We start from the raw sequence: 13,964 nt of genomic DNA, 5'->3' as shown, positions 1-13,964 counted from the left end.
TTTTTGGTATCACTTTTTATTTAGTATTCTAAAACCACTCCCGTTTATAATACATTTCACATTATAATTTTTAGTATCAAATTATATGAAGTGAGTAGTGTACATTTGAATGTCAATATGGGTCTCACACCTATAAAATGCCTCAAGAAAAAGAAAGCGCCTTTAAGAAAATAGCCTCTGATAGGAACAGCATAACATTTAACAGAGTCCATACTATACAATGTGGTATACAGCATATTAGAAAAGCAACATTTCCCATCCAAAAACACAAATACATTGACCAAAATTACACACAGATAAAAAATAAGACTTTATAAAATACTGATTCTCACACACACACAATTCATCTTGGTAGCACACTACAGTACACATTCTTTTTGGCTTCATTCATCCATACATCTATATTAAATATACTCGCCATGCAGAATGTTCACACTAGCCAAACAGGATATGCCATAATGTGCTTGCAATCGAGAGAAGTAGTTCAAACTCTATTTCTTCCACTGTAAACAAAGTTGTGTAAGTATCACCTGCAAGTGCTTCTTGACACAGAATTTGCATCTCCCTGGAATAAAACAAACAAGGGTCATTCAATACAGGAATCTCCTTTCAAACCCGAATCAAGAAACAAGTTCACCCAATGAAACTCTACGACTTGGATTTATCAGTAACTGTTCAGAATAAAAGTTAACCACCTGAACCCTAGGCATCGCTATTCTGGGACGAATATTCGCAGAAAATAGCAGATCTACAAGCTCACCGATCAACAGTTGATCTTCTAGATCGGTTATTTTCAGCGAAGAGATATGATGTAGATAGGAATACTAGTGGAACTAGTATAGAGCCCTGGGGGACTGTGGTCCATAGGGTTTCATAGGGTTTATTTAAGTGGTTAAACTGGTCCTTTTTTTTTTACTTCCCATTCTCTTCAGAAGATCCCCTTTAAGGCACAGGGGCTCAAGGCACAAAGCTTTCATACTGTAGCGTCTTTAGCTGTTGTGAAGTCCTGGAGTGTAGGAATCCACGATTATAAAAGCCAAATGTCTTCATGGATGGTACAGAGTCCAATCTCAGAAAAAAACAACTGTCCTTACGATGACGACGTTGAGGGAATGTTGATGTGTGGGTTACAGTATCTCTAGCTCCCACTGTTGGCTGGCTCTCTCCTCACTCTCTGGCATAAGCACCACGTGATCCTTGTCATAGGTTTTACCACCTGGAGAGGAAATAAAACCAGCTTGGTAAAGATTCTAATTGTGTCCTCTTAAGTCGGCACTGGAGAGTTTTACACACTTTGGCGGTCTCCAGTGACAGTGAGAGGTAACTGCTTTGAAACTGTACTTCTTCTATTTGTACAGCATTTGAGGGCGTTACATTTTTCAACACTTTAAATTGTTCTGTTTATATAAACCTTGTATTTTTAATAAACCATGTTTGCACATGGTAGATATGAATTCAGATGCTACTTCATCTTGGAGAAAAACAAATAAATAATGCTCACATTTGTGGCCCATTTACTGAAGATAACTGAACTTCACAACTTCACCTCCACAGAGGAAAGTTGCTGAAATAAACAATCTTGAAATATCTTAAACTCCAAATGGCAACATGCCTGAAGCTGTACTTAATGTCTAACCTGAATAGTTCCTACCTTTCATATCCAGAACCATGCCAGGGAAAATAAGGCTGGTGATCAAGCCACTCATCTTAGTTGTCCAGGTCTGGATGGGCTGACGGCTCTCTGACCACAAAAGCACCTTTGCTCCTGGCTCCATGTTACCCATCACCTGAAGGCTCATAGTGGGGGACAGCTACAGCAGAAGGAGATATGCATTGTTAACCAAATGTACTGCTACAGGATATTTCAATGTATTTATTTACTTCAATCAAATTTAACTGCTATTTTAGCATTTTACCTAATCTCAAAACATTCGCCAGCTTAACGAGATGCTCCCAACACTATTGACTCTAAGTGAACTGTGCCGGGCCGTGAAACCTATTTCACGGGTTCTGAGTTTGTTTCCATACGCTACGGCTGTGTTTCAGATAAGATTCTCAGAACCTACTTTGGGCCCTGCTCCGGATATAGTGGGAAACTAGCAGAACACAGAACACTTATTCTTTTAAAATTGTACTAAAAAAGCGAAAATAGCTGATCTATAAGCTCACAACGAGTCACAATGCATCGACATGTTGTGAGCTCACTGCGCATCACAACTGCGCATGGAAACGTAAACAAAAAAGACAATCCCAGAACTTCATGGGTTCTGGAAGGTTTCAGGTTATGGAAGGTTCTATTCTAAGGAGTTTTTTTTATTATATCCTCCTATAATTTGACAAACCTCTGTGGCCGTTGTGAGAGAAACAATGTGTGCCTGGTTCTCCTCAGTGGCTGGAGCAATTGATCTGCATTTGCACACAACCATTGACCATTACCATCTCAACGCAACTGCGAAGCCCGTTTTTCAATTTCATCAAATCTCAGCTTATTATTAGCATATATGTGTCAAACAATGGGAGATCACACTGCGCAGGGTTGCCAGGTTTCGCGCGAGAAACAAGCAGCAACGTCTACGAAAACAAGGCCAAACGAAGTGAGCCCTACAAGCAACAAGGTCTATGAAAAGAAGGCCAAACGAAGCGCGGGGCGACGGGACGTGCGACAGGACGTGCAATAACCCCACGTTTGCAACTACTTTCGCCTGCGCACTTCTTCGGGTATGGTCTAGTAGTTAACCTTAATAGGGGAAAAGAGCCATATATGTTGACCCTGAACACTTTGTTTACTGAGCTTTCGTTACCTTGCTCTTGATCAGCCCGTCTTGGTAGAACCAGACGTCACTCATGGCCTCCACCTCCGGCGTCACCACAACCCGTCCTGTCTTCATCTCCTCCACCCCGCCCTGGATGGACAGGTAGTGACCTCGCTCTTTGTTCTTGATGCGGAAAAACTTCCGCATCTGCAAGAAAAGAAACGATTTGCCAAAGTTTGGTCAGAATCAAACACAAAATGCAGACTCAGAAAGTCAAGTCTACACTCCATGCTCATGTAGGACTCTCTATGTACAGTATGCTGTGTAGGATGATCTATGTAAGCTCTATGTAGGATGACAGTGTGGACAAACTTAAACTCAACTGTCCAAGGTCAGAAGAACAACCAGGGATGGGACCGTAAAATAAAAAAATCTACCACATTACTAAATTGATTTTATACATACTGTATATAAAAGTGAGTCTTGAACAATGTATGCTCAAGGCAGTGTTAAAATTGGAGGCAACGAAGGGAACAGGTGGCCGTACCTGTCTGACTGGGTATATAGAGCCAATCGTCTGTAGCGTGCTGAACTTGGGCCAGTTGGTGATTTCAATGGGCTCCAGTAGGAACTGTCGCCCCCTATAGTTACTGTGTTCACATATCACCCAGCTGCAGAGAGGCAAAGGAGCAGAAATTAGCAGGTTCTTTGGTGCTTAGAATCACACGTTACCACAAAAACATAAGGCTCAATTTTATAACAGACACCCTACTCTGAGTCAAATGCCAAGGTAAACACAGATCGAGAGAGACAGACAGACACTCTTACCAGCCGCTGTTGACCCTGAGAGAGAGGATGTGGTTGTTGAAGCCCTCTTCCAACAGGCTGAGGATTTCCACATCTGCGGTGATTTCTCGACCCTCCAGACAATCCCCGCCAAACAACGAGATGGAGGGAATGCTGAACAACTGAGGAGGGGAAAACAGAGTATATCAGAGGAAGCCAAACTAAATGAATGGCACAAACGAGTGGAAGGAAGTACGGAAAGCATGAAAGAAATATAAAGTGAGTTAGTTTAACCACATGAACCGTAGTGTCCATATTCTGGGCATGTCACAGTAGGAGAACATTCGTTGAAAATAGGTGAACATTCATTGAAAATAGGTGAACATTCTGTGACAATAGCAGATCTACAAGCTCACAGCGCATGAAGATGCGTTGCGAGCTTATGGATCAGCTATTTTCGGCAAAGATATTTGGTGTAGAGGGAAATAAGGAGGTGGCCAAGTATAGACCACTGGGGGACGCTGTCTGGCGGAAACCTCATTATGTCCAAAACGGTTACTTTTAAAATTCAAAAACAGCAGAAGTAGCAGATCGACAAGCTCAAAACGTTTCGAGCTTGTGGATTTTCGAGCTTTTGATGCTTTAATATGACGCTGTAGTATGATCAAGTAGGGAATTAATTCACGAAAAAACACAAAAAGTTAGAATATTGAGATAAGAGCTTTCTGCCGGACAACAACGATATAGGGTTTAATTGCTGCCGTTAGTGCTGGGTTTATAGAAACAAGTGTCAGAGTGTAGTTTCAGACAGTACAAAGCAGACTTCAGATGTTCTCTCACCATTGGCACAGCTTTGACTGAGCGGATGGTGAAGCTGTTGGGACAGCCCATGCTGGTGAAGTTGGGATAGTCCCCCTCTGACAGGACATACTGGCTCCCAGCGTACTGCTTATTCTCATAGATCACCCAGCTGTAATGCAGCCATAAAGCTCATTTGGTAAGACTTTATATCGAGGTTGGGTCTATAATGCGTTGTAACCACATCTATAATGCATTATAATGCACTTTTAAGGCATTATAACACGTTTTATAAATGTTTATAATTATGCATAACAACTTAGAAGTATTATAACTTATAATAATATAATTTATAAGCGCTGGTCATAATGCATTATAAATAGCTCACCTTCCCCCAACTACTTTGCAGGACTTAGCCAGCAGAGACAGGGCCTCCTGGTTGGTGCTGCAGACGCGACACTCTCCCTGATAGTCTTGCTCAGGGTACAACAGCACCTGAGGTGTACAAACATAAGAAATATGAAAACCATAAGCAGGGTTGGATCTGCTGGGGGGGTTATATCACAATTTAATTTAAAGAAAATATGTTAACCACATTAACCCCGCAATCCATATTTTGGGCTAATTATTATTATTTTTTTATATGATCTACACTTGGTGTAGTTTAGAATAGATACACAGACTGGTTCAATATTCAATATTGACAGTAAAATGACAGTATCTCACCTCATTCCTGGCTTTTGAGTTCTCAGTTGGAGCCTACAGGCAAACAGACAGACAGAAAATTAACTCAAATATTAGTTTTACATGCTAACAATGGGTTCCTCTCTGAATCTTCTCTATGCTCCTCACCAGTAGGATGGGCTGGATGGAGCAGATCTGATTGCCCTGAGCGCCCCAGTCGGCAGAGTTACTATAGAAACCTCTCTCTAAGATGTACTGGTTACCAGAGAAGTCCACATGAGAGTAGGCTATCCACCTGGAGAGTAAGACAACACATTAAGCAATTGTTATCATGTCAACCACTCATTAACACACCAAACAACTCCTCCATAATTTACTGCACCTCTACAAAAGCCCAAGAACAGCGGACAAGAACACGTTAACTAATTAAATCCTACAGTATACTTCGTTGACTGGGGACCCCAGGTGTCTGTATATAGCCCCCTCCTTTTTTTCCCTCTACACTAAATGTCTTCACTGAAAATGGCCGATCTACAAGTAGCTCACAACTTGTAGCTTGTAGCTATTTTTGCCAAATGTACGCCTACAGTATTTACACCGAATGTTCACCTATTATAACATTCCCAAAATACGGTATATTTGGTATACGTGGTATAAAACACAATTCTTCAACTGAGCCTCAGTTCTTCAACTTCGTTGTTACATCATTTTACACGTGGGTTCTTTGTCGTACAAGTTTTCAGGGAAGTCGAAAAGAGTGAACATAAAAAGAAAAACAAGGAATAGTAGAAAGAAAACAAGGAAAAATGCTGCAATGGATTGGCTGTGTATCAACTTACGCGCCACTGAGCACATGAATGGAGCGCGTGTTGGTCTTGTAGCCAAACAGCTCCACGTCAGGAATGGCTTCCGTCACCTCAAAGGTGTTCTCCTCCTGTTCCTCGCCCTCCCTCTCCTCCTCTGGCTGCTCATACATCACCAGCATGGGGTCTGTCAGGTCCTACAGAGGGTCATGGAGACAGGGCCGGCCAGAGTTTAGAGCAAAACAAAACAAACCACAATGACGTTCTCATCCGTTGTGGTTTTATTCATGGCACCGTGGTTACTCTTCAGTTGGAACTCCACTCACAATGACATTAACAGTTAGCTGAGAGTAAAACGTCAATTCAGTTCACGTCAAAGTTTATTTGTCAATTGCACAATGTCAGTCACTATTCACTGTACACTGAGATGCTTCAAGAGCAATTACAATGACGCGCAGATGGCGGAGTGGTTAAGGCTGGTACAATATATTGGCTCTGATGCAGCCTGACAACAAGTCCCAGATTCGATTCCTGTTTTACCCCCCCGACTCTTTCCCCGTTAACTGCCAGTATCCACTGTACTATGAATAAAGGCAGAAAAACACAAATATATATTATATATCTTAAAATAATAATAATAAGAGAACTATGCTGTGAAATATGAGTTTTGTACCCAGACTAATACCAACCCCATGTTCTATAGAAGTGGTTTTCAAACTTTTTGTGCCCAAGGCACACCAATGGGCAAGTCAAAATCGCAAGACAGACCTGTATTCATAGCAAAAACAGCCAAACTACAAGCTCACATGTAGCGATGTGATGCCGTGAGAGCTTATAATTTTGCTATTTTTGACCCTAACCCAGGTATAGAATTTGCCTTGCATTGGGAAATGAATGCACACAAAATACGGATATAGTAAATTAACAAATGAATACGTTCTTGCACAGTTGTACATATTTCAATAATAATGTGAGGTTTTCAGAAAATGTCAATGCATACTTGGACTTGTCTCATGGCATACCATTTAGGAACCACTGTTCTATAGTACATTGTACAGGGTGGAGGGCTGTCCTGTCACTCATCACAGGATTAAGAATGCCAGTCGAGTTGACGTCTCATCTCAACAACAACATAGGCGCTGTTGTTAAACAGTCCTTACCGCTCGTATGACCCTGACAGAACGCATTTCAGCATCACAGCCTCCCCACACTCTCCAGTCATGGTACTCTCCTTCTTCTAACACGTACTGGTGGCCTCGGAAACCCTCCTTCTCATAGCCCACCCACCTGAGGAGAGAGAGAGATGCGTTGCAAACCAAACATGCAGTATTGACTCAAGACACACACACACACAAAATAGTGCATACTGTACTTCAATTCTCCAATATTGCACCACTTCGTTCATTTTCCTGCACTATTTATGTACACTGTAGTTACATTATACAGATACATTGAACAGATTCAGTGTGCTCTGATGTATGTTTTGTCCATAATTATTTGTATTCAAACTAAATGTTTTACTTATTCGTATTCACTCTGGCCTTATTTATGAATGTATGTTTTTAAAATCATAATTTGGTTCAACACTGTTGAACTAACTTTGGAGGATTTCACGTGCCTGCAATGTTGCTAGTGCTGTATTTTTGTGCATGGGTCAAAAGAACGCACTGATCCTCATGATAGATAAAAAAAAACACAAAGGAATGCTGCTGGGGAGAACACATTGACAGCAATGTCCTGTCAGTATTTCTTTGCTACCTGCATTCCAACTCTCCACCCAAGTAAATAGTACACAACTCACATTCCTCCAAGAACTTTGAGTGAGCCAACGTTGTACATAAAGGCTGTCTGCTGTCTGTCCATCCTTGTCATGAAGTCCTTCATGGTGTTGTAGATGGTCCTGGATTTACCAGTGAAGTAAGGCTTGTCGTAGATGATCATCTGGAAACAACAGAGATGTATACGTTTGGTAAGTTTAAAAACATGCTATCCAACCTAGCTCTTGTCCCTGCTGAACAGATGCCCTGACCATTCGGTAGTGCAGAGACATAAACTGCCTTCCCCTGTCGGCTTCCCCACCCTTGAACACGGAAAATTGTGTTTGTTGGTGTGCCTGACTAAGCCGGATGCACCAGAGGATTCGACCCCTGCACCATCTCTCTCACAGCCTGTTCTCCTTTCTGCGGTCGGGGAAACGATACAGGAGCATCAGTGTCAGACTCTTGAACTCAAATAAGAAAAATCCTGCCCTCTCTCAGTAATCCCCCCACTAGGTAGTATATGAACTTGGGAGGTGTGCATTCCTAAGCATTAGATGACTCCATGAACTCCATGAATTTCTGAAAAGCAGTTGAAATTAGTTTTTTTATACTGCTTTTATCTGGCTTTGCATTTTTTATATGTCATGAATTCATTTATTTTTTTATTCTGTCATGAAATTTTGCTGTCTTTTGGGGGAAACATAATCTAGATTTGTTTCTGATGCTGTTTGCAGAAGAAAAAAAGAGACAAATAAAGCCATTTTGAATCTTGCTCAGCATGGGGTACAGTCTTAATAGGAATACGGCACAGTCTTAAAAGCAGCACATTCTTGATTGGAGTGCAATCTTAACAGGCCTTCTATTAAAATCAGAAAAAAACGTTATTATTCCCGGCCTTGGAGAAATGTGTCCTCTGCATTTGACCCAACCACCTGACTACTTAATAAGTGAGTCGCCACAGTGCAGAGCCTGGGGACCAACTATCTTGGTCAAGGACAATGGCAGGAGTTAAGCCTAGAAAGCATGTCTGTCAGTGTGGGAGGAAACCCACACAAATAATACAAGGAGAACAACAAAACAATGCCGGTGATTGAACTGAGGACCATCTTGGTGTGAGGAAACTAACCACTTCACCACCATGCCGCTTTAACTAATTGTAATAGTATGGGACCCCATATTAGTTGCAGTTGTAGTTTCAGTAATTGCAGTAATTGTAATAGCTTTAATACTAGTAGTAGCAGCACTAGTACTATTAATAGCAACCATATATTTGTCTTACCTTTGGTTCACTTAGCTTTTCTACTCTTGGTTCACCCTGTAATAAAAAAAAAAGCAAAGCATTTAGTTCAAACACTTTATCAGTATTGTATTTTCATAAAAGATTATTCTGGTATAAGAAAGAAAAAACGGTGCGCTTCCTCTGGATGCCAAAGATAACTGGCATGCAGAGAGAGGCTTAGTTATACTTTGGTAGGACAGGACAAAATGAGGCTTACTATTTTGAGTGGGTGAACTGAGGCCACATAGGGCTGCTCCACTCCCCAGGCTGCAGGGTTGGAGTAACCCCCTACCTCCAGGACACGTGGTAAGCCCTGGAAGAAGGGCTCAGCGTACACCAGCCACCTGCAAAAACACATCATTTACGATATTCTCCTACAATATCATAGAATATAATAATAGGGGAATGTTTCACAGTAAAATCCTCTGTGCTAATTAAAACGGAGAATTTTATAGAGTAGTTTGGTGTATAAAAGTGTACTGCACAGCTGTTTTTACAGTTCGTTAACACTCACAGCCCAGCGTTGATGATAATGGAGTTGGCTTTAATGGGGAAACCAAAGATCCGGGCGTCCTCCGAGGTGTCTCTGAAGATGACCTTCTTCCCCTCTGCATTTTCGTCTGGGAAAAGACTGATCTCTGGCACACTGTAGTCCTGGGGAGGGAGGGAGAGAGAGAGAGAGACAGACAGACAGACACAGAGAGACGGAAGGACGGACGGACGGAGAGAGAGAGAGAGAGAGAGAGAGAGAGAGAGAGAGAGAGACAGACAGACAGACAGAGAGAGAGCATTAGATTAATGGAGTTCTGGAGTAAACAGTATTTGTTCAGGCAAATTGGAATCAGACAAAATGGGTGTTCCCTTTCATTTCAGACACTAGAGGGCAGTGTCACACATTCAAAAGTCAAAATACCTGTACAACAAAGCAAAGAAAGATGTCATTTTGACCAGCATCATTTTCAGTTCTTGCTCTGCATTTGACTTACTTGATGTTACCATACACACTAGCAGCTATTACCGGTGCATAATTAAGAACTGTCGCCCACTAGGAAGCACATTTAATGCCAAACCCTTCTCTTACCCTGACAGCTCTTCGGATAGATCCAATGACGAACTTTCTGGCTGGTACGCTCTTGTCCGTTTTCTCAGCATTCTGTTCTCCATTCTGCTGTCCGTTCGCTTTCTGTTCTCCACCCTCTCCCCCGGTCTCCTTCTTTCCATTGAGCAGCTGTTGTTGGTCCTCTTCGGGAGGCCTGAAGGGGTTGGTGAGCTCTATATCTCCTTCATCCAGAGCGATCTTCTCGCCTTTGAAGTCAGGTTTCTCATACAACACCCAACTGCAGAAGAACGCAGAGAAGTACAACCCTAATTAATACAATAATGATCTAGAGTTTGGCGATATGACTTCAAATCAATATTACGATAATTTCAAACTTTCGCCTCGATTACGATTAACGAACGATTATAAAAAAGAAAAATAGCAGATTTACAAGCTCACAACACGGTGCATTGCGACGCGTTGTGAGCTTGTAGATCGTCTTTTTCCACAATGTTTGCATGCCAAAGTGGTTCATCAGACTAATCAAATTAGTCGATTATAAAAAATCGATTCAAATCTTTTTGTGTCGATACGTGGATATATACATAAGAAACGTAAAATAAATTATCACAAAAAGCTCTGCTTCTCGATTAACCTACAAGAGCAAGATTAAGTCGGTTAGGGGTTCTAAATTTCAGTTTTGATATATTTTCGGTTAATTGCCCAGCCGTACCAATGATCAATGTCAGATCAGAACCAACCAGAGTTCTAACTCTACGCATTACATTCCTTAAACTGCTAATTCAACGGTGCATAAATTTGTCTCTTAATATAGAGACCAGAATTCGTTATACCATCTCAGACTGTCTGCGGATTTGTTGGCAAACGTTTACTTGTTTTCCATCTTGTTGCCTTACAATTACTCTGAGAGCAGCATCAAGCCAAGAATTTCAAACGGCAGAACAGCCACCAAATGACTCCCTGCTAAGAACGTTGTGTCCTTTTCAACTTTGGTGGGAAACCATCGGTGTTACAAAATCAAGACCAACACCATAATATTTTTTCACATGCCTAACGCGGCACCCTGCGGGGGGTACAGCACAGATTCTTATCTATGTCATGGAGAACACAGGGATAGGAGTAGAAGTACTATCGAGTTTGGTAGGTTTCAGAGGTAGGGTGTGTCCACATGTAAAGAATCAATAACATAACTGACAATCCAGACTAAAACGATGACAGATGACAAATGACAGACATGAGTGCAGTGACAAGGAGAGAACAAAGGCCATGATTGTAGCATGATTGGAGCGTCCTGTCACGTGTAAACACAGTAGCTCCACTAGCATTGTTTACATTGTGTAATGCACAATGTCTGTAAAAAAAAGAATGATCACTTCAATCATTGGCAAGAGAGCTGTATAGCAGTATAGTATGACAGATACATGTGTAAGTTAGAACCATACAGTGAAACAGATCTGCATTTTAAGTTATGATGAACTAAGTCTACATATACAGTATATACACACATACATACAAACAAACGTACACGCACACTGTATATGTTTATACTGTCTATATTCAAACAGCATACAAAGTAAATACTAATACACAGTAGCACTAGAGTACATCTTAGTTAAGCACATGAACCCTAACGTCCCTATTCTGTGCATGTCATAATACTGTAGGTGAACGATCAGCGAAAATAAGCGAACATTAGGAGAGTTTTAAAGAGATTTGGTGTAGAGGGGGCGTCTTGTTTTAACCCAAAAATATCACAAATATCACTGCCTTTAATCACAATGTTGTTAAACGGTATATAGTTATTGTTAGCACAGTGTGCAGAGCATGCCACACCAACATTTTGCTGTTTGTACTTCTGTGAATTGAGTGACAAACCCTCTTGAATCACAACTCTGGCCTGGATGTTCATGATGAATGAATGCAGATCACAGCTACAGAGGGAGGCGATACAGGCATACATGTGGTACTTAGAAGCTCCATAGTTGCAGGATTATACTGTATGCTTAGTGGTGTAATTATGTGTTGGATAAATATCACTGTATAAACATCTTTGTAAAATAGAGCACACAACGATTAGGGCTGTGTGTGTGTGTGTGTGTGTGTGTGTGTGTGTGTGTGTGTGTGTGTGTGTGTGTGTGTACAGTATATAGATACAGTATGCTGTACATGTGTTAGAAAGAGTGGGCAAGAGAGTGACTAAGCTGTGAATGTCATTGTCTATTGTCTATTCAGCTTACTGTATTAGGCACATTATATGTATTGACCATTTTTCTGTTAATGGCTTTATTTTCTTATTTCACTTTTTCATAAATCATTAAAATCAGGTCTGTTTTTTTTGACAGAAGCGAAACATGCAATAAAATGTTGTGTGTCGTGTTAACTATTTAGCCTAAAGCAAGTTTCATGTATTTGGGCGTTAATTTTCATACCACAGCTGGAATGAATGGAATCCAACCTTAACCTTAGAAAGTCAAACAAACTACGCACGGTACAGTATGCTTTGGAAAATAGACGGCAGTAATTTCTAGTATACCTTGAGTCATAGTGAGTGGACTAACATGCCAGACCACCGGTATGGTGCTTTATGCCACATGCTTTTTTATACAGGAGTACTTAGTCAATCTGGAGCGAGGGCTCATATTTCAGATGTCAGACAAACACAGTTATTTAGTGATTTCTGGGTTATAAGGGTGCCAATTCAAAATAAATAAAGTTTGATGGTTGCATCACAAAATGTACCTCTATAGTAACACACTCCCTTCTTGTTAACAAAACAGTTTCAAATAAGTAAATTAACAGCGGCAAAGGCAAAGTAAAATTTGTGGTGTTTGTTTGACTGTACACAGTGGGGAAAAGCTAGAATATGACACATCCATGAAATCAACATGATTACAGATTTGATAACATATCAGGGCTCATTCTCGTAATATCATTGTGCATCAGTGGCTCTCCTGTTGTTTTTGTTACAATAAAGGTTGTATTTTGCGTTAGATAAAACACATTAGGTCCCGGTTTTGGTGCTATTGCATGTTATTGTGCGAAAGACATTATTTGTATATTATATTATGATAATTAGAGGAAAACATAGCAAAATTGCATCTTAAAAATAAATACAGTAAGTCATTTATGCAGCACTCTGGAATGAATGTAATCGGTACCCTGGTGTGTGTGTGTGTGTGTGTGTGTGTGTGTGTGTGTGTGTGTGTGTGTGTGTGTGTGTGTGTGTGTGTGTGTGTGTGTGTGTGTGTGTGTGTGTGTGTGTGGTCTCACCCTCCTCTGATGACCCTGATGGAGATGGTCTCCTGCAGTTCCCAAGGAGTGGCGTCGACCACATCACTGCGTACCTCGTACCTCTCTCCATGCATTCCTGGCCGGTCAAAGATATACATCTATACATGGGGAGGGCATGCAAGGTCAGGTCACAATGCAGGAGGTACAACCAAAGGGTTAGATACAACAGGATATTGTATTGCAAGTTCTCTGGGTGGAGTTGAACAATGAGAAATTATGCAGGGTGAGGCAGACACATTAACTCTACTAGCTACTTGGCACATCCATGAAGCTTTCATTAGAAGTTCATGTACAGGAATAGAAGTGGAACAGTATGACAATATATTGAGTGTACATAGAACTTAAAAAAGGCAGGCTAAAGGTAGTGTCAGTGATATGTTTTAGTTAAAATGTAATGGCTCTATATTCCAATAGTAATCATTGCTATAGACTCAAGAGTGTTTGTTTAGTAACAGGGTCTCCCTGTTTCTCAGCTCTTGAACAGAAAATGTATTTTCAGGTCGGGATACCAATGTTATCCAATGAGGAGACATAACCCCCAAAAGATATCTAATATCTACCTAATACAGAGCTGGAAATATCACGCACACCCCCTTTAAGGTCACAGGTAAGGTTACAGTAATGACAATAACAATGATAAGCGAATGTAAGAAGTGAACCAGTACTGAAGAAAAAAGTGCCAGAGCAACATCGCCCGAAGCATAAGCCACTAAGATAAATATTAGTCACATCCTCAGGTGTGTAGGTCTT

At 41.0% G+C, this 13,964-nt stretch overlaps 1 protein-coding gene across 1 annotated transcript in view; it reads right to left on the bottom strand.

Annotated features, from left to right (window-relative positions):
• Positions 1-13,964, bottom strand: part of crybg2 (crystallin beta-gamma domain containing 2) — a gene marked incomplete at its 5' end in the record, with an annotated part of 89,865 nt that continues 75,901 nt past the window's right edge. Inside the window, 17 exons of the mRNA XM_084080361.1 lie at positions 1-1,216; positions 1,652-1,811; positions 2,802-2,960; positions 3,301-3,424; positions 3,582-3,721; positions 4,380-4,509; positions 4,726-4,832; positions 5,064-5,096; positions 5,190-5,316; positions 5,861-6,021; positions 6,985-7,111; positions 7,626-7,765; positions 8,864-8,899; positions 9,081-9,207; positions 9,378-9,517; positions 9,945-10,200; positions 13,194-13,312. Coding sequence (XP_083936487.1) covers positions 1,128-1,216; positions 1,652-1,811; positions 2,802-2,960; positions 3,301-3,424; positions 3,582-3,721; positions 4,380-4,509; positions 4,726-4,832; positions 5,064-5,096; positions 5,190-5,316; positions 5,861-6,021; positions 6,985-7,111; positions 7,626-7,765; positions 8,864-8,899; positions 9,081-9,207; positions 9,378-9,517; positions 9,945-10,200; positions 13,194-13,312 — 2,175 coding nt within the window. The 3' untranslated portion in view covers positions 1-1,127. The remainder of the gene's footprint in view (positions 1,217-1,651; positions 1,812-2,801; positions 2,961-3,300; positions 3,425-3,581; positions 3,722-4,379; positions 4,510-4,725; positions 4,833-5,063; positions 5,097-5,189; positions 5,317-5,860; positions 6,022-6,984; positions 7,112-7,625; positions 7,766-8,863; positions 8,900-9,080; positions 9,208-9,377; positions 9,518-9,944; positions 10,201-13,193; positions 13,313-13,964) is intronic.

This window comes from Gymnoscopelus microlampas (assembly GCF_963454915.1).
Source record: "Gymnoscopelus microlampas genome assembly, chromosome: 15".
Taxonomy (NCBI): Eukaryota; Metazoa; Chordata; class Actinopteri; order Myctophiformes; family Myctophidae; genus Gymnoscopelus; species Gymnoscopelus microlampas.
This window is presented reverse-complemented; position numbering and strand designations above follow the sequence as displayed.